This window comes from Petromyzon marinus, chromosome 26 (assembly GCF_048934315.1).
Source record: "Petromyzon marinus isolate PM22_M1 ecotype Great Lakes invasive population chromosome 26, UKy_Petmar_22M1.pri1.0, whole genome shotgun sequence".
NCBI lineage: Eukaryota > Metazoa > Chordata > Hyperoartia > Petromyzontiformes > Petromyzontidae > Petromyzon > Petromyzon marinus.
In genome coordinates this window covers 6,979,367-6,997,639 of record NC_133692.1, presented here as the reverse complement: position 1 = coordinate 6,997,639, position 18,273 = coordinate 6,979,367, and the positions used below count along the sequence as shown (strand labels likewise).

The 18,273-nt window shown below is 48.2% G+C and overlaps 2 protein-coding genes across 7 annotated transcripts; one reads left to right on the top strand and one right to left on the bottom strand.

Annotated features, from left to right (window-relative positions):
* The first annotated feature begins 7 nt into the window (after window positions 1–7).
* Window positions 8–12,022, top strand: IQCK (IQ motif containing K). 4 transcript variants are annotated; one of them, XR_012945405.1, is made up of 10 exons: window positions 170–1,102; window positions 2,073–2,140; window positions 3,703–3,802; window positions 5,417–5,514; window positions 6,070–6,122; window positions 6,348–6,425; window positions 6,562–6,646; window positions 6,950–7,071; window positions 7,304–7,418; window positions 8,779–12,022. XR_012945405.1 is itself a non-coding variant. In XM_032961224.2 (9 exons), the coding sequence occupies exons 1-9, from the start codon at window positions 133–135 to the stop codon at window positions 8,857–8,859; spliced, it is 786 nt and encodes a 261-aa protein (XP_032817115.2). In that variant the 5' UTR covers window positions 8–132; the 3' UTR covers window positions 8,860–12,022. The 4 variants fall into 4 exon arrangements, 3 of the variants coding, with proteins under 3 accessions (XP_032817115.2, XP_075926017.1, XP_075926018.1); XM_032961224.2 differs by lacking the exons at window positions 170–1,102; window positions 6,950–7,071 and adding an exon at window positions 8–163 and having other exon boundaries at window positions 7,304–7,495; XM_076069902.1 differs by lacking the exon at window positions 6,950–7,071 and having other exon boundaries at window positions 7,304–7,495.
* On the bottom strand, window positions 9,415–17,527 carry GPRC5B (G protein-coupled receptor class C group 5 member B). Of its 3 annotated transcripts, none has more exons than XM_076069901.1 (4): window positions 17,352–17,527; window positions 15,014–16,319; window positions 13,505–13,629; window positions 9,415–10,301 (listed from the first exon to the last, which is right to left on the bottom strand). In XM_076069901.1, the coding sequence occupies exons 2-4, from the start codon at window positions 16,305–16,307 to the stop codon at window positions 10,224–10,226; spliced, it is 1,497 nt and encodes a 498-aa protein (XP_075926016.1). In that variant the 5' UTR covers window positions 16,308–16,319; window positions 17,352–17,527; the 3' UTR covers window positions 9,415–10,223. The 3 variants fall into 3 exon arrangements, with proteins under 3 accessions (XP_075926016.1, XP_032817113.2, XP_075926015.1); XM_032961222.2 differs by having other exon boundaries at window positions 17,268–17,359; XM_076069900.1 differs by lacking the exon at window positions 17,352–17,527 and adding an exon at window positions 17,070–17,258.
* Window positions 17,528–18,273: the final 746 nt, after the last annotated feature.

Sequence of the window (18,273 nt, the reverse complement as noted above, 5' to 3'; positions counted from 1 at the left end):
CCCCCCACACCCTCCCCTTAGCAACGGCCTTCTTGTTTCCGTCAACGGTCACCCGTGGCAACGCGTCCGGCGCGGCTCCGCGGGATTGGCCCCCGGGGCGCGTCACGTGGCTTGGCCTGGAGGGGAACAAGCATGGCGACTCTGTGGGAGCTCATCGTGGCAGGCACTGACTGCCCTGTTTGGGTTTTTTTTTAGTTGGTGGTGGTGTTGTTGTTGTTGTCTCGCCTTTGTTCATTTCACGCCTTCGATATAATTGTACGCGTCCGCTTAGTGATAATTGCTATTCGCCCACGAGCCGGCAAATCAAGACAGCTGGCGGTGTTGCTGCACGACATGCCTTACCTAACCTGTTGCACGCGTTTACAAGGGGTGCTTCAAAAATAAATGTTAACGCTTTTGATAATTTGCAACAATTCCACAAGAAATGTGCTCTGGAGACCACCTGGAGAAGATTCCAGGCACGTGTTGACAACGATGGCGAACAAGTGCAGACTCTTATGACTTTTTGATGCTATTAACATGCATTTTTTTTATCACGTTACAGTGCGTTGTCCGTTCTTTTGCCATTAAAAAGATAGTCCCATGTAAGTGTTGACATTTTTTTGAAGCACCCTGTGTGTTGTTGAACTCTGGAGCGGTGGCGCAGTGGTTAGCGCACCCCGTGCGTTACGAGCCCCGGATACCAGAGTCCGAGTTTGATACTTGGCCACGACTAACGCGTACCCGGCAACGCATACGGTTTACCAGTATTATCGTACAGGGAAATTGAATCGTTAGGTCCATACGGCGTACAGCCGTTTTAACACGGGCAGCAACAACAACAACAAATCTCATGTGTTTCCGTTTCTGCCTTGTGATGGAACTTTGTAGGACGAACGTTGAGATTTATAAGGGCACGGGGGTGACCAATAAGGTCTGAATTTGTCTGTAATTTGGGAGGCACAATAAGGGGTTGACAGAGTATGCTAACGTCAGTGGCGAACGATGCCTGAATTGGTCCTGGGTACCCCCGGCTAAAGCAACCCGCACTGACGAGCGTGGTGAAGTATGGTCAAAGAACTGGCACGACCAACGTGGTCTTCATCCAGCAGTGGATTGACAGGTGTATGCAGCGAGCACAGCTAGCAGGTTCCACTCCAGAGTTTCCGACACCACTGAATTATTTGCGAGCCAGCGCAGCACGTGTTACCAAACTTCGCCGTTAATATAGCAATTGCTCTGTGTACATTGTACATCGATACGCCCCGTACGCGCCTGATGGTTGTTACACATGTCCCACGTGACGTAGAGATCTCTGATGCAAAGTTTTAAAGCAAAAGCCTTGTTTTGTATGTGTGTGTACATGTCAGTTTCTTCCGATTTTAAGAGGTGTTCGCGAACAGCACTTGGTCCAACAGCTTGCTAAAGTTTGGGGTGGGGATATTTGTTTTTTTTGTGTTGATCAGACACCTAGCCTGGCACAAGCGATGTGGTGATGTCAACGCCGCAATGTGAAATAAATAGCAGCTATATTCTTGGTTATTTCGGTAAAGTCACGTGACTTTACCGAAAGAACCAAGAATATGAATCCCTGCAGTCACGAAAGCTTTAAATCAAAATTTAAATAGCAGCTGTTGTGTTGACCATGTAATGTGTTTCGCTGTCACCAGGTGTGTGCAGCGTATAACAACTTGATTTTTTTTGTATTTGAACAAAGATGCATTGGTAAATTCTAAGATAATTGCGGTGGTGCATCGCGAGAAATGGAATTTGGGAAATCCTGAATTAATTGTTTTTACTAACATTGCTCAAAGTGACCAATTTAGTCAAACTTCCATTCCTGCTAACTATAAATGTAATGTCTTGTAGCCTCTGTTCATCATTATCATCAGCCATGGCCAATCCACTGCTGGAGGATAACCTCTCCAAGCCGCCGCCACCTCTCACAATCCTGTTTTGTAAAATCCCACCGAGCACATGTACTGACATCATCGCTCCATCTCCAACCCATTGCGTCCTTACTAGCCTTCGTTATCCAATGCGATTGTGTAAATGCTTACAATACGCATACTGACTGTGAACATTTTCTGCAGAGTTTGTGGAAAGCAAGGAAGCCTTGAGCACAAATGGGAGCCCTCGGCTGGCCGGTGACTCCATGCAGGTGGTTCCATTAACTTTCCCTTCCACTTCGCAGCCCCCGTCAGCCGTAACTATTAAGCCATAATTACCGTCTTCATTATGGCCACCAAATTGATGACGTCCGTTTTGCCTATGGAACACCACGGAAGCCCAAAATAAACGCCTCATTTGAGACCCAAACTCCGCAACCTCCTGGCTTTGAAGACACCGCAGTAAACATCAACTGCATCAGACCATGACAGGCGAATGCACACATCCCCCTTAATGAATAAAAAATTATAGGCGTAAGCCACAGGAGTGCGACTGTGGCCATGCAACCCAAACTGTGGGCCATATAGCAAACCACTGTCGTCTACGCTCCATCGTGGCTAGCAGACCTCGATATTGGGCATTTAGCTCCTGAACATATTGCCAGATGCAACAATAGAATCATGGCCACATTTTCAAGCCAAAATTTTAATTTAAAAAAATAAAATGAAATAAACCAGTACGATTAGCTTTAAATATTTTTTATGCAGTGAGAGGGTTTAAACTTAAATCGGTTGGGTGAGTAGTTGTGTATGTTTGCTTTATAGAAAAAAATATATCAATTGTCTTTGGTGAACAGTTTACATTATTTAAAATAGTCATCATCCACCTTAATTAGCTGGAATTTTTATAAAACATTTTGGTCAAACTGTTTGAGTTAAACTAATTAATATTCTCAAAAATGGGTAAAATGTACTCATTTTTAACTATTTGGAGAAGTGAATAATTGTAATGTCATATTCTTGGTTCTTTCGGTAAAGTCACGTATAAAGGAAACAATTAAATAATAAAAATATATATTTTGTTTCCCTTCTACATGACTTTACCGAAAGAACCAAGAATATGAATCCCTGCAGTCACGAAAGCTTTAAATCAAAATTGTAATGTCGTTTTACATGCATAATTCATAATAAAGGTTTTTGGGTTAGATCACGTTATTTATAAATGTGTCGTAACCCTCCACCACCCGACACGGCCAATCAGCAAAAAAGTGTCACGTTGACAAAAGACAAATAATTCACTACTTTAGCCCACTGGTGTGTTGAAGAGTGAATCCACAACATTTACAGTTTGAGTACGACGTTTCGCTGCTAATTACATCCAGCATCATCGGCCAATTGCCCGATGATGCTGGATGTAATTACTCAAACTGTAAATGTTGTAGATTCACTCTTCAACACACCGGTGGGCTAAAGTAGTGAATTATTTGTCTTTTGTCAACGTGACACTTTTTTGCTGATTGGCCGTGTCGGGTGGTGGAGGGTTATGACACATTTATAAATAACGCGATCTAACCCAAAAACCTTTATTATGAATAATATTTGTCGCGAAAGCCTATGTGTTAAACTCGTTTTACATTAACAGTTTTGTCAAATTTGTTGCTCTGAAATGGTGTACTTTCGTGTAACAAGGGCTGGTGTGGAGATTAGGTGAGAGGTTTAAGCGATCATTAAAATCTACCCTTCTCTCCCAGTGTAACAGCACTGAAAGTTAAGGGTAATGACACTGATTTGCTCAAGATTTTGCTAAAGATTTGCCTCTGCATTGTTCCTCCAGGACTTGGACTCTTCACCCTTGACCCCGTACACGGACCGCTCTACCGAGGCACCCGCCTCTCTCCCAGGGAGCCCCCCAACACCAATAGACCCTAAAACATGTGCGCTTGTGGACTGTGCTGCGAACCCTGCATGTCAATCTGCCCCTTGAACTTCATGCGATTACCGGTTACAATGTGAGGAATCGACCAACTCTGCCTCAGGTTTTCCAGGCTTGGATATCAATCAGAATTATTTATATATACTGGAGGAATCCGATGAGATGTAAAGCTCTTTTTTCACAAATGTCCAGAAGGGACAATTTAATTACGTGGATTTGTACTGGGTCTCCATGCAACTGCATTTTTAAGATGCCGTACAGAAGCAGTGAGTGTCTTTTTTTTGATCGGATGGATAAATATTGTTCAGTAAATCAATAAGAGAATGATGATCATTTGAAATATATTGTAATTCCATCATCCAACAATGTATCTGGAGGGAGCAATCACAACAGACCAATCCATGATATGTTGTTGGCCATTCTTGAGATCAAATCATGCTCCAAAAAAAAACTAATTTTGTAAAGGGGAATTGTTTTTGCTGTATTTGGCATTACTCATTTTAATACACCATGATCAAATTATAAGTGTAATAACATTTCAATAAATCAATAGGTGTGCTTACTCTCAGAGGATGAAAAGTCACACCTGGTACACAGGAATATTTGCATGTGGTTTAATGCAGGAACAAGCTGACAAGGCAGTTTAGTAAAGGAGCATCTATTTTGTATGGGAAATTATCTGTTCAAACTAATTGTAAAGAGAGAAACACAAACACATATAAATGGATGGCCACATGCATTTATTAAAACACTTAAAGATCATTTAATTGGGAATTCGGGCTCAATACCTATGCAGATCTGTGTATTGGTAATCTGTGTGGTACATTCTTAGCAGTTTGTTTTGTAACTAATAAAAACATAGGGGCATGCGAAGTGTCCTCTAATGGACACTATATTTTGTGGGTAATTGGGAATAATAAATAACTGATTCACTCCCTTATCACATTTGCTGTACTTGAAAGGAAAAGTATATAATAGGCAACGTTTCGGGCACTGAGCCTTCACAGTGCACGAGTGTGTGTTTTGGCAGTGACCCTCCATCATAGCACTTGCAGTTTAGCTGTGAAGGGCTGTTGCAAGAATTCACACCTGTTATATATTTGTCCGTTTAAAGGCGCTGCGATTGGCAAATGTGTTGAGTTTTTATTTGTGCACCACTGCCAACGCGATATCAACCAAATACTGTGGCGTTTTATTTGCTCTACTGCCATCTTCAGGCCATTTTGCATCCTTGACAGGTTTGGAAGTTTCACAAAATGTACTCGATCCACCCACCCGTGTCCAAAGCACTGGCTTGCAGGCGTGCACCGTCATGACAGGCATGGGAAAGTGATTATGATATAATATTATGTGGGTGATAATTAATCAAAAGTGGACAGTCTTAAAAAAACTAAAAACCATATGCACAAATAACCTCTATTCCGCCTATACTCTTTGGTTCTTTCGGTAAAGTCACGTAGGTATAAAAATAAATCACTATTTTATACCCACGTGACTTTACCAAAAGAACCAAAGAGTATGGATTCCTGCAGTCACGAAAGCTTTAAGATTCTGTTTCACCTGTCCCCCATTCACTTGACCCGGGCTTGTTTACTGCTGGTATGTGTCTGGGCAGGCAGCCCTCGGGAGTACCTGGAACACTTTATTTTCCCGGTGCTACTACCCGGTCTCGCAGAGTTGCTGTCTCAGGCCCGGCTACACAGATGCTTTGAGGTACAGCTGGGATCATCGGTACTGCAAGGGTCATCCTCGGTGTCGTCATGAACTTTGGATTTTTTTAATCAAAACCTAACTACTGCGAGAGTTTTGTTGAATGGCATACTTGAAATGCATACATGTACATACAGGCCTGTGGGGAGAAATGTGGAGCCCGGTACATAACGTTGGCTGGGCCCCCCCCCCCCACTATCACGTGTTATAGTTGTACCCCCTTTCGCTCACTGTTATCAGGACTGTGCACATATACATGCTGCCCTTTTTTTCAATCCACTTCTGGACGAAGGCCTCCCTACGCCTTGTGGGTCACGATGATAATTTGACCATATTTCACCACATCGATCAGCGCAGATTTTTGGTGATGGCGAGGGGATGATACTCAGATGGGCTCACAAACCCAATCGATCGCAAGCTTGAGATTTTTACAAGTCAATGTGATCCACCAACCCTTCCTTCAAAAGCGCCGGATTTGATGCATGTCCCACCATGATAGGCATCAAGAAGTGTATATTGTTATTTATTAATATAAATTTACTATTCTTTGTTTTACAGAGAAAAAAGACAAAGTTCTTCCCTCGTGACTTCCTTGCAGAGTGGTTATACAAGTGAGATGTTTTTGTACTTTCACGTTGCAACTCTAAACGTGCAATGTTTTTAAATCAAGTTAGTTTTACGACTAACATTCACTTACATCACAAGTTCAATAGTATTGTATGCTTTATATCTTCCACACACAATCACAACAATTCGTGAAGTCGCAGACAATGCAAATCATTACGTCTGTATAATCGAGCGAATATTGGTTGAAACAAGTGCTTTTCTCCATGCAGCAAAAACCCTGCGAGGTGTCAAGAGCAGCCAACAAAAGTCCTGGAAATTCCTTTCGTCAAGGAGTGGCTGAGGGATCAGTAAGTACGGGGGGGGGGGTGCTTCCCACCTCCTCCCACGCACATCACTCTGGCCCACGCGGCGATATAAACGATGACATCGGGGAAAAAATGTTTCCCTCCACCCCCCCCCCCCCGTTTTGTGTTGGCTCGCTAGCCCGAGGCCGCCACTGCCACTATCCCTGCTGCTTACAGAGGAGCAAGCTGCGATCATCATACAAGCCTTTTACAGGGGCTATCTGGTGAGCTTCCCATTCCTTTCCCACGAATACATTACCCCGTGGCTTTATAAAGGGATGCATTTTTATAGTCGTTTCGGGTAAATTCTTTCTCGGTTTGCTTTTTTATCTTGCCGACCACGTTCGATAGCCTCTATAGTACCGTGCAAGTTGTTTAACCGTTTAAATGACAAATAAATAAATCCTTCGAGGAATTTAAATATATTGCTTAGAGTTAGTTTAAATTCTTCTACTTGCTAACTTTCCTAGATTTGTGCATATTACCCACGTTGACACATGGAATGGAAACATGCGGACACTTGACAGAGGAAACAGAAGATTGGCCAAAAGGTGCACGAGCATGGAGAGGTGCATGCTGGGAATTACAGCTCGAGGTTCATGCCGGAAACGGCCCGGGGTACTCACCCTGATCGTGAATCTAGCCACAGGTACTCCCAGGGCACTGCCACAGAATTCTAAATTGAGAGCTCCACAGTCAACGAGTGCGAGCGAACTAGCCGCGTGACCACCCGTTGCGACAACCCCACATGCGCATCCGTCCTATTGCTCTCGGTCATAAAGATAACATTTTGCTCCGCTGCTTTGCATTTTCAGGGAGTTTTGCCACCCCTCGTTTTTGATAATAATGTCCGATTCTCCACTGCTGCGGTGAATGACGAGGTTCGTCGCGAGCCCGAGGTGCAGGAGCTGAGGCAGTGGCAGCGGGAGCTCCGCGAGGAGAGCCGCGACATCCGCCTCAGGGTGGCCGACTTTTGGGCCAGCCGCGAGCCCAGCGGTACGACCGGTGTGCATCATGTCGGACAAGAATGGACATTCGCCTTCACGCGCTCATTCTCTTCACCAAGGGCCACGGTGTGGGCAGTTTGGCATTGTGCGTCACAATCCATCCCTGCCGATCATTGCCCATAGTTTGTGCTATGGAGGGCCATCTCCTGGCACAACATCGATCGGTTTGAAACTGCTCCTGGCCGGACAGAACGTTAAAATATTGCGGGAAAGCAAGGGGTGCACGTTGCATGTCCAGTTAGGTGGGAAGTGCAGCTCTCGTCTCAGGGTGGCCGACTTGTGGGCCAGCCGCGAGCCCAGCGGGTCTGACTGATGTGCGTCATCATATCCCCCCCCCCCCCCACTTCCCCAACCTCCCCACCACAACGACCACCCACGAGGAAAAAAAACACAATCAGATGACGGCCTTGGGAAATTGCCTTTCTTCATTGCACATCATCCAATGTCGGGCATGGCACATCAACTATGGGCAATGGAGAAGGGCCATGAAGAAGGGGGCAAAGGAGGATGGTTTTTTTCGTTTCGGGGGAAAGCGTTGTCCACGGGTGCGTTGGGTTTTTTGTTATTGGTGCTGGCCTGTGCAGTATCACCACCGAATAGTTGGTCTCAGGACAGAGAACGCATCGTGTCACTTTCTCACGATCACTTATCCGGTTCTTGGCAATGGGCAAGCAGCTTTGGCCCGGACCTTCCCACGGTGCCGGGCGAAGCTAGAAAGAAGCGGGCCACTTGGCTCATTTTTGGAAAGGGAGCTGCACACGCTTGTAGCTGGCGCCGCTCTTGGAAATATTCGCGACGTTACGACGTCAGTACGGAAGAGAGATGTGCAGTCAGTGGCGCCTTTTGCTCAGAAAGACTTCAGGACCGTGAACGAGAAAGCTTCATCCCGGCCAGGCATATGTTTAAATCTTAAGTGTAAAAGGACACATTTAATAACATGTGGTTATTTCAACATTATTGTAATTACCTCATGGGGATAAAATTTATACTCAAGTATCCTTGGCGTTATCATTTGTAAACGTTTTTACACAAAGCTCATGCAATAGAGAGGGAAATTTCATCACCACGTCTAATGTGCCCGCATTGTTCTTATAATTGCATTACCGTACAATTATCCGTGTAATAGTAATGATAGTCATTAATATATATAACGGCGACATTTACAAATCCGTTCTTTAATTCACACTACTCTATTGTTTCTCATATTGATGAATCAGTAACAGATATTTTTACCTCATAAGTGCCAATTTCATTAACTCACGTGTGCCCGGGTATCGCAACACACATGGCCACCTCCTCTCGCTCCTCATCCTGCGCTTCTGTTGTTTTATTTGGAACGATGGTGGCAGAAGGTGCTCAAACCCCGAATGAACTCGACGCCGGAGTCTCCATCAACGTCATCAGCCCGTCGCCGCTCAACACCCCCTTGATGTGATGCTCAGCACACCGGTTTGCCGCTGCGGCCAGCCGGCTCATCCTCGTCATCGGCCATGGTCCCTCCGCCGCTGAATTGAGGGCTTCTCCATGAAGCCGCCCATCTCTCGTAATTTTGCTATGTAGTAATCCACCTAGCACGTGCACATGAGCTTATTTGAAAAAATAAATTGCGCCATCTCCTCTGAATATCCTTTCAGATGCGTTCTACTAAACGCATGGGTGGCATAATACTGTGTCAGGCACGGAGCGGGAGCAGCAGCAGTCACAGCGGCAGCTAAAAACACGAGCCGATAAAGCAGCCAGGCTATTAACGAAGCCTCTCTTTTGTTACGGGATTTGACTGTGCAAACACGCGGACGGCCGTGCAAATTGATGCTTGCTTATTCTAAGGCGCGGCCCCGCAATGTAATAATACACTTAGAAGTCTCGAGGCTCGGGTGAGGTTTTCCTGGGAAAATAATTAGCAGTTGATAATAGCGCGATGCAGCAATAAACTGAAGTGTATTTAAAAAAATAAAAATCTGCTACCAATTAAGACTATAATGGACTTTGCGTTCAGCACATTTTATTGGTGTTAATATAGCATGACGATGCAAGGGTGAACATCGCCTGGCACAATATCGATCCTTGTGCAACTACTACTGATCGGACGGTCGTTAACTATTACGGGCAAGCAAAGGGTGTACGTTGCATGTCCAGTTTGGTGGGAAGTCCAGCTCTCGTCTCTGCCTCCGCAGTCCAATGAGACGTCCACAGCATCTAGCCCTTGACGCGCGGGGTCATGCACCTCGCAGCGGGTAAGTTTAGTTGATCGGCAGGGATGCACTCTGACGTACAACACCAAACTGCCTACACTGTGGCCCTTGGTGCAGAGAATGAGCGTGTGAAAGCGAATGTCCCCTTTTTGTCTGATAATATAATTGGTGAAAATGTTGCCACTGTTGGTTACGTATATTTGCCATCCCATAGAGAAGTACATCTGGCCCTACGAGTAAAGTGAACATCATTAGCAAGTGAACAATGTGTTCGCAGACCTGGGGGCAGAGACAATGAGTAGTAAGCTTAACTCATGGCATATTGTAGTGATGAACCTTTAAGAAACCTTATATAATTACCAACTTCCTTGTGATATTCGTTAAATGTTGTCTTATCCAAGCACCCACCTCACCAATGTGCGAATCCATGTATTAGTGTACACGTTCCTATTGCCTTTAACAACCTGGTCAGTGCAAGTGTCGTTAGCGAGCACCCATTAGGACTGGCACGTCACTCGAGGGTGGCGCGTCCAGTACCACACACGTAACACGCGTACACACAAACATAGCCGCGCGGCCAATTCGAACAGTGGTGGGGCCCCTCAATTTCTGGCGATGCCCGGAGCCTCCAGCCAAACCGAGGTCAGGTCGCCTGGGCTGGGAAGATGGGCGGATGGTGTCTGCAACAACAGCAGAGGCGGCGGCAAAAGCAGCAGATCCAGTGTGGAAGCGTACGCCGACGCAGCGTGCGGCAGTATGTATCCTCTGGCACTAGCGCCGAGGGTCTCCTCCTCGCACCCCCCCCCCAAGTGAACTGGCTTCCAAGTGCCCCCCCCCCCATCCTGGCAAAGTCTGCCAAACAAGCTCCCTTCCTACCAGCAAGTTTTGACACTAAATGGTTGATTTTAAAACCAAGCTGGAAACAAATACTAAGGGAGCCTATTTTGTTATGGGATTTGACTATACACACACGTGCAGACGAACAGTTCGAATGCATTAACACAACAAATGAATAGGCGCCAATCATACTGGTATGCAACGGGAGGTTAAAACGTGTTTTGGAAAGCGACCGGGGGGCTTCAAGGCACAGCGCCAGGTCGTCATCGCTGAGATCCTGGGTTCTGTTCTGCGTTTCATTCACCTTCGAGTGAACCAACGGCAAACTAAACCCATTGATGCGCTGTACTCCGTCTACGCTCCTCACGTCTACAACCCCAACCTTCGCCAATTTGCACTGAAATAAATCGAAGAGAAAGTGCGTCCTCGTGTAAATTTAATCCCGCGTGGTGAGGTATGGTCAAATAATTATATCACGACCCGCTAGGCGTGGAGAGCCCCTTAGCCAGCAGTGGATTGACCAAGAGGCTTGTGTATACTGTATACGTATTGCATGTTGTGATATGATTCTAGCATTGTTTATATCGTATATATTTTATTTCTCACTGCACATCGCTGGTAGAGCCATAGCGAGAGGTACAGTGGATGTGGTGTGCCGAGTGCCAGCATTTGCTACATCACCGACCCGGCTGAAATGAAGCCGTGGTAGTTATGTAAGCAGGGATGCATTTCTCATCCACATTTACTGGAACGCTGTTAAGCGGGATGCCTTGGAGCAGGGATTATAGTCGCAAGGCACTGTCACGAGAGTACAGGGTACGCCGGTAATCGTATCTTAGTGTACACTATACAGCGAGGGAAAAAGTATTTGATCCCCTGCTGATTTTGTACGTTTGCTCCACTGACAAAGAAATGATCAGTCTATATTTTTAATGGTAGGTTTATTTGAACAGTGAGAGACAGAATAACAGCAAAAAAATCCAGAAAAACGCATGTCAAAAATGTTATAAATTGATTTGCATTTTAATGAGGGAAATAAGTATTTGACCCCCTCTCAATCAGAAAGATTTCTGGCTCCCAGGTATCTTTTATACAGGTAACAAGTTGAGATTAGGAGCACACTCTTAAAGGGAGTGCTCCTAATCTCAGCTTGTTACCTGTATAAAAGACACCTGTCCATAGAAGCAATCAATCAAACAGATTCCAAACTCTCCACCATGGCCAAGACCAAAGAGCTTTCCAAGTATGTCAGGGACAATATTGTAGACCAGACATGAGCAAAGTACGGCCCCCGGGCCGTATACGGCCCGTTGGGCTTTTTAATCCGGTCCGCCGAACTTGTCCAAATATTAAATTTTATTTTACCTTTCTCATGTAATGCCCCCATTTCCCCATTAGATGGCGCACTTTGACCGGGATTGTGGTAATTGGTTTGGGCGCAGGCCTCAGATGTTTTCATGATGTTTGATCAGTCACGTTACGACATGTTTTTGTATTGTTCATGTTCGTGCAATTTGTTAAATTGCCTTGCAAATAAATGCTCTGCTACCTGTTAAAGGCCAAATCCTTTCATGTAATGATTGTTACATGTCATTTATATTAGTTCACACAAACACTCCATCCATCTGTTCCTGGCCCAGCCCCTCTGTCAAATTCTAGAACTCATTGTGGCCCGCGAGTTTAAAAAATTGCCCACCCCTGTTGTAGACCTACACAAGGCTGGAATGGGCTACAAGACCATTGCCAAGCAGCTTGGTGAGAAGGTGACAACAGTTGGTGCGATTACTCGCAAATGGAAGAAACACAAGAACTGTCAATCTCCCTCGGCCTGGGGCTCCATGCAAGATCTCACCTCGTGGAGTTGCAATGATCATGAGAACGGTGAGGAATCAGCCCAGAACTACACGGGAGGATCTTGTCAATGATCTCAAGGCAGCTGGGACCATAGTCACCAAGAAAACAAGGACTGAAATCCTGTAGCGCCCGCAAGGTCCCCCTGCTCAAGAAAGCACATACATGCCCGTCTGAAGTTTGCCAATGAACATCTGAATGATTCAGAGGACAACTGGGTGAAAGTGTTGTGGTCAGATGAGACCAAAATGGAGCTCTTTGGCATCAACTCAACTCGCCGTGTTTGGAGGAGGAATGCTGCTTATGACCCCAAGAACACCATCCCCACCATCAAACATGGAGGTGGAAACATTATGCTTTGGGGGTGTTTTTCTGCTAAGTGGACAGGACAACTTCACCGCATCAAAGGGACGATGGACGGGGCCATGTACCGTCAAATCTTGGGCGAGAACCTCCTTCCCTCAGCCAGGGCATTGAAAATGGGTCGTGGATGGGTATTCCAGCATGACAACCCAAACACACACGGCCAAGGCAACAAAGGAGTGGCTCAAGAAGAAGCACATTAAGGTCCTGGAGTGGCCTAGCCAGTTTCCAGACCTTAATCCCATAGAAAATCTGTGGAGGGAGCTGAAGGTTCGAGTTACCAAACGTCAGCCTCGAAACCTTAATGACTTGGAGAAGATCTGCAAAGAGGAGTGGGACAAAATCCCTCCTGAGATGTGTGCAAACCTGATGGCCAACTACAATAAACGTCTGACCTCTGTGATTGCCCACAAGGGTTTTGCCACCAAGTACTAAGTCATGTTTTTCAGAGGGGTCAAATACTTATTTCCCTCATTAAAATGCAAATCAATTTATAACATTTTTGACATGCTTTTACTGGATTTTGTTGTTGTTATTTTGTCTCTCACTGTTCAAATAAACCTACCATTAAAATTAAAGACTGATCATTTCTTTGTCAGTGGGCAAACGTACAAAATCAGCAGGGGATCAAATACTTTTTCCCCTCACTGTACTTATTCCTATTATGCTAGAAATAGGATGATAACAATTATCTGGACAATGGATGTGGCGTTCCATATATAATTCCGGAATTCCCAGAAGAGCGTTTCGGACTGTCCGGGCCGAAGTTAAGCACCGCAATGCAAGACAGAAACCCTTTGCTGATACGGCCGAGTATCATGCGAATCCATACCGGGATAAAGCTGTTCACAGCATTGTCCCTGGTCCGGACCTCGACCCCACACACGTGGGTTCGCCCCCGGGCGAAGGTCTGCTGCAGCTGACCGCCCACACCTGCCGCGGTGCTGGGAACGAGGCCTGCGGGAGAGAAGAAGGCAGAGAGAGACGCGGGGACTCTGGGGATGTTACTGCTGCGACTTTAATTGAAACCGCTGCTGTTTATTGAATGTGACGTTCTCCTGCTGTTGAGTCCGACTGCACTGCTGCTTTTGCCGTTGACTCTGCTGTTAGAATGATCGCTGTTATTGTGTGTCCAATTCCATGTGTTTAGCCAGGGGATATACTACAATAGACCGGAATGAGTCTCATTTGCAAGGGTGACCTCTGTCACCAAAACGACGAAAGTTTAAACAAACTACAGCACAGAAAGTAAACAAATGCAAAAAAAAACCGTGCCACGCCAATACTCTAAATGAATTCCTTGCAGCGTCAAGATGTCTAAAATTGTGTCTAGACCGATCATAAAAAAACACGTTAATTGCAATTACGTTACACGAGCATAAACCAGCTGTAGGGCGACTTGCACTAATATGTAAACGGAGAAATGAATGACGCCGCTGCCGTTGATGATACAGCCGTTGAAACGGATGAAGATGCGACTGATATTTTGGCTGCTGGTGTTGCTACTGCTACCCGTACCGGTCAACCCATACGTTGTACCCGTATTCTTGTACAGGGAAATTGAGTAAAAAGAATGGTTATCTTTTGTGTTTCTTCCTTGTGATGGGACTTTGTCGGATAGACGTTGAGGTTTTTAAGGGCACGGGGTGACCAACAAGGTCTGAATTTGTATGTAATAAGGTAGGGCACTGATGAAGGATTTCCAGGTATGTAGTTACTGAGTGTACTAGTGGTGAGTGTACTCGTGGTGATTTTTGTTTCTCCCTTGTGATGGGACTTTGTATAAGGGCACGGGGTGATCAATAAGGTCTGAATTGGTCTGTTTTAAGGGAGGGAGTTAACAGCTATGGCTACCGCTGCTTTGGAATCTGCCGTTGTTAGTGGGGAGGGCGGTGCAGGGAGACCGAGGCGACGCTGCCTGAAAACAAACATTAATGCCGCCTCAATCGACTCTTGATGCTTTCATTGATGAAGACATCGTCCAGCTAACCGCGTGCACCGGGTTAGGATCGAATATACGCGTTAGGCCGAGATTTACCTGGGAGGCAATTAATCTGTCAATGCAATAATTAATTAATGGATTGTGATTTTTATCGGTAAGTTAATTACGTCTTAGACAAATCACCAGGTTGAGAGTCTAGTCCTCACCCGGTGACCTCACCAAAGCGAGCCACAGTTTCACCGGGTGAGTCAAATCACACCTGGGAGTAAAAACAAAAAAAATGTCTCTTCCCCTGTTTGAGTCTGATCCCCACCAGCTAAGTCACACCTCGCCGGGTAAGTTACGATTGCTCCCCCCGCGGGCTGAGTCACACCGCACGAGGCGACCACCCCGTCTCACCTGGACACTGGCTGGAGCCGCGGACAAGCTGGGTTCCGATCGGCGTCGGAGGAGGTGGCGGCGGTGGTGGTGGTGGAGGCGGTAGCGGCACTCCCCCTGGATTCCCTCCCCTAGACCGGACCCCATCATCACCACCACCAGCACCACCATCCCCGACCACCGAGCCGATCCCCTTCCTCCTGCTGGAGAGCAAGGCCAGGCTACTCGGCCACAGGTAGACCACGAGCAGAACCGCCGCCTGGCACGCGGGCGCTGCGGCGGTGGCGGCGCGGCCCCATCGCTCGGCGCGGCGCGTCGCGACCCCGTCGGCCCTGGCGACCCCGGCTCCCCGCCTTTCGTAGAGCGCGATCCACGCGAGCCACAGGCCGCTGGACAGCGCCGCCGTGGCGAACAGGAGGCGCGCGTGCGTGAAGCACCAGCGCGGCAGGCGAGGAGCGGCGCTGGCCACGCGCCACAGCGCCAGCAGAGAGGCGACGTCGGCGGCCAGCAGGAGGGCGAGCGGGTAGAAGAGAGGAAGGGCGACGTCCCAGCGGTTCGTGTGCACGCAGGGGTCTCCCGCCATCGCCGGCGTCGTCGGCGTGGTCATCAACACCACCCACTGCGTACCCAGCGCAGCTTGCACGGCGGCCAATGCCAAGCCTATTCCGCAGAGACGCGCGGTCCCGCATGGCCGACGGTGGTGGTGAAGAAGAATGTCAATGCCGCGATCGCTGTGGTGGTCGCCTGCCGCGGCGAGCGACGGAGATCCACGAGACGCGGCCAGCCTCAGCAGAGCGCACGCGTGCGCGAGCAGACAGCCGACGCTCAGGGCGCACAGCAAGCCGAGCAAGAAGCGCCTCGCGATGCAGAGCGGCCGCGCGGCGGGAGCCAAGGAGGCGATGCTGAGCGAGAAGAGCGCCACGGTGGCGAGAGCGCACAGCGCTTGGAGCGCGAGCACGGGGCGACGGCTGCGGCTGCCGCTCCGCGCGGCTTCGGAGCCGCACAGAGCCGCGCTGGTCTGCACGCAGAGCAGCGCGGCGGAGAAGACGACTCCGACGCCGGAGGACACGGCGATGGCGGATTTCCACGCCGAGTCAGGGTCGCACGCGAGTCGGAGGAGGCCGTGGAGACGCGGCGAAGAGCCTGCGAGATCGTCTGCGCACCCCGCCGCTGGTGGCGGTCTCGCCGGCGCTGCGGGCAGCCGGGTTCGATTCCCCGGTACGGGGGCCGAGTCTGCGTCGCGGGCGTGCGCGCACAGCAGACACGCCACGGGAAGAAGAAGACGCAGCAGCAGCGGCGGTGCCACAGGGCGCATTGTGCGTACCGTCTAAACAATCGACAATGACACGGGTATTATACGCACGAATCGTAGACAATACTAGCGATTCGTTTACAGCTCCCTTGTGTGTTTTTTTGGTCGGTCGACTGCTGGATGACGGTGGTGAGGGTAGCGATAGGGCGACACTCGGGCGAGTTATTTAAACGGAGTTCCTGCGAGGATCGTTCTCGGTAGGGCGGGCGGACTGGGCTGTGTGTCTGGACGGCCAGCCGAAGGATCCACACGAATTAGTCACGAATCACGGTCGCTCAATCGTACTGAAGAATCGATTAAATTACTTGGATTGCATTGTCTCAATTTTGAACGTCTCATTGTTATCGCCTTTGTTGTTCTACTTCTCCTCCGTATCGTTTTGTATCGTGTTTTCTAGCCACGTTAGCCTCACACATTAGCATATCGCTCGCATACGCTAATGGTGTATGCAGTTTTCATTATGTTAATTAATTGCACGTTAATTTTAACCGACGATGCATCAGTGCATGCCCTGTAATGTCACCAGATATTCAGGAATGTAAAAAAATCAGGATTCAGTATTCCGGATATAATTTGAATCTTCATAATATTTGTGTTGTTATTGATATTAGGGGTACGGTCTCTGTGGTCATGATGTAAAACTCCAAAGTTGAAGCTTGAGTTATTAATATTGTAAACAAATAAACAATATCTAAGTGTGTGTTTTAGGATAAATACATTACATCACTTATATTCGACGCAACGACGCTATGTATTTTTTTGTACCTGGAAAATAGGTTTTTGTATTAATATATGAATAACATTCTGCGATTTAACTAATAATTGGGGCGATGCTCCTGCTGCGTTGGTTTGTGGTGCACAAGCACAATTAACAACCACAAAGTCAGCACATTCGTCAATGATAACACTGCTTGCTTGGCCTTATATATAGTAGGTGCTTAATGTCTTATAAGTCAATGCTACCTGAGAACGGAAAATGAAAAAAAATCATGCAAATCAAGATGCTAACATGAACGCGGAGTTTCTTTCCCGTTCGTGAATAGAGACTTGTAAAGAGTTTCTGAGTGAGCCGGCGAAGCATTGAGAACGTGGCGCTCTCTCGCCCCTTGTTGAAGCTGTGAAGGCAATTTAATTAAGCAGCACGTGGTCGTTGTGATTGCCTGGAAGTCACCGCAGGGTGAATGACTGAGCGCCGGTGAGTGGAGGAATTCACCCGCGTCCGTTAATTAGCGCCGACGTGTTGGATTATAATCATCACGCAGGTAACGATTAAGCCCCCTCCCCTCCCTCCTTCCCCCCTCCCTCCTTTCCCCCCTCCCTCCTTTCCCCCTCCCTCCTTTCCCCCCTCCCTCCTTTCCCCCTCCCTCCTTTCCCCCCTCCCTCCTTTCCCCCCTCCCTCCTTTCCCCCCTCCCTCCTTTACCCCTCCCTCCTTTCCCCCCTCCCTCCTTTCCCGCCCTCCCTCCCCCCTCCCTCCTTTCCCCCCCTCCTTTCCCCCCTCCCTCCTTTCCCCCTCCCTCCTTTCCCCCCCTCCTTTCTCCCCCTCCATCCTTTCCCCCCCTCCCTTCTTTCCCCCCCTCCCTCCTTCCCCCCCCCCTCCTTCCACCTCCCCTCCTTCCTTCCCCCCCCTCCCTCCTTCTCCCCCCTCCCTCCTTCCCCCCCCTCTCTCCTTTCCCCCCTCCCTCCTTTCCCCCCCTCCCTCCTTTCCCCCCTATCTCCTTTCCCCCCCCTCCTTCCTTTCCCCCCTCCCTCCTTTCCCCCCCCTCCCTCCTTTCCCCCCCTCCCTCCTTTCCCCCCCTCCTTCCTTTCCCCCCCTCCCTCCTTTTCCCCCCCTCCCTCCTTTCCCCCCCTCCCTCCTTTCCCCCCCTCCCTCCTTTCCCCCCCTCCCTCCTTTCCCCCCTCCCTCTTTTCCCCCCTCCCCCTCCTTCCCCCCCTCCCTCCTTTCCCCCCCTCCCTCCTTCCCCCCCCTCC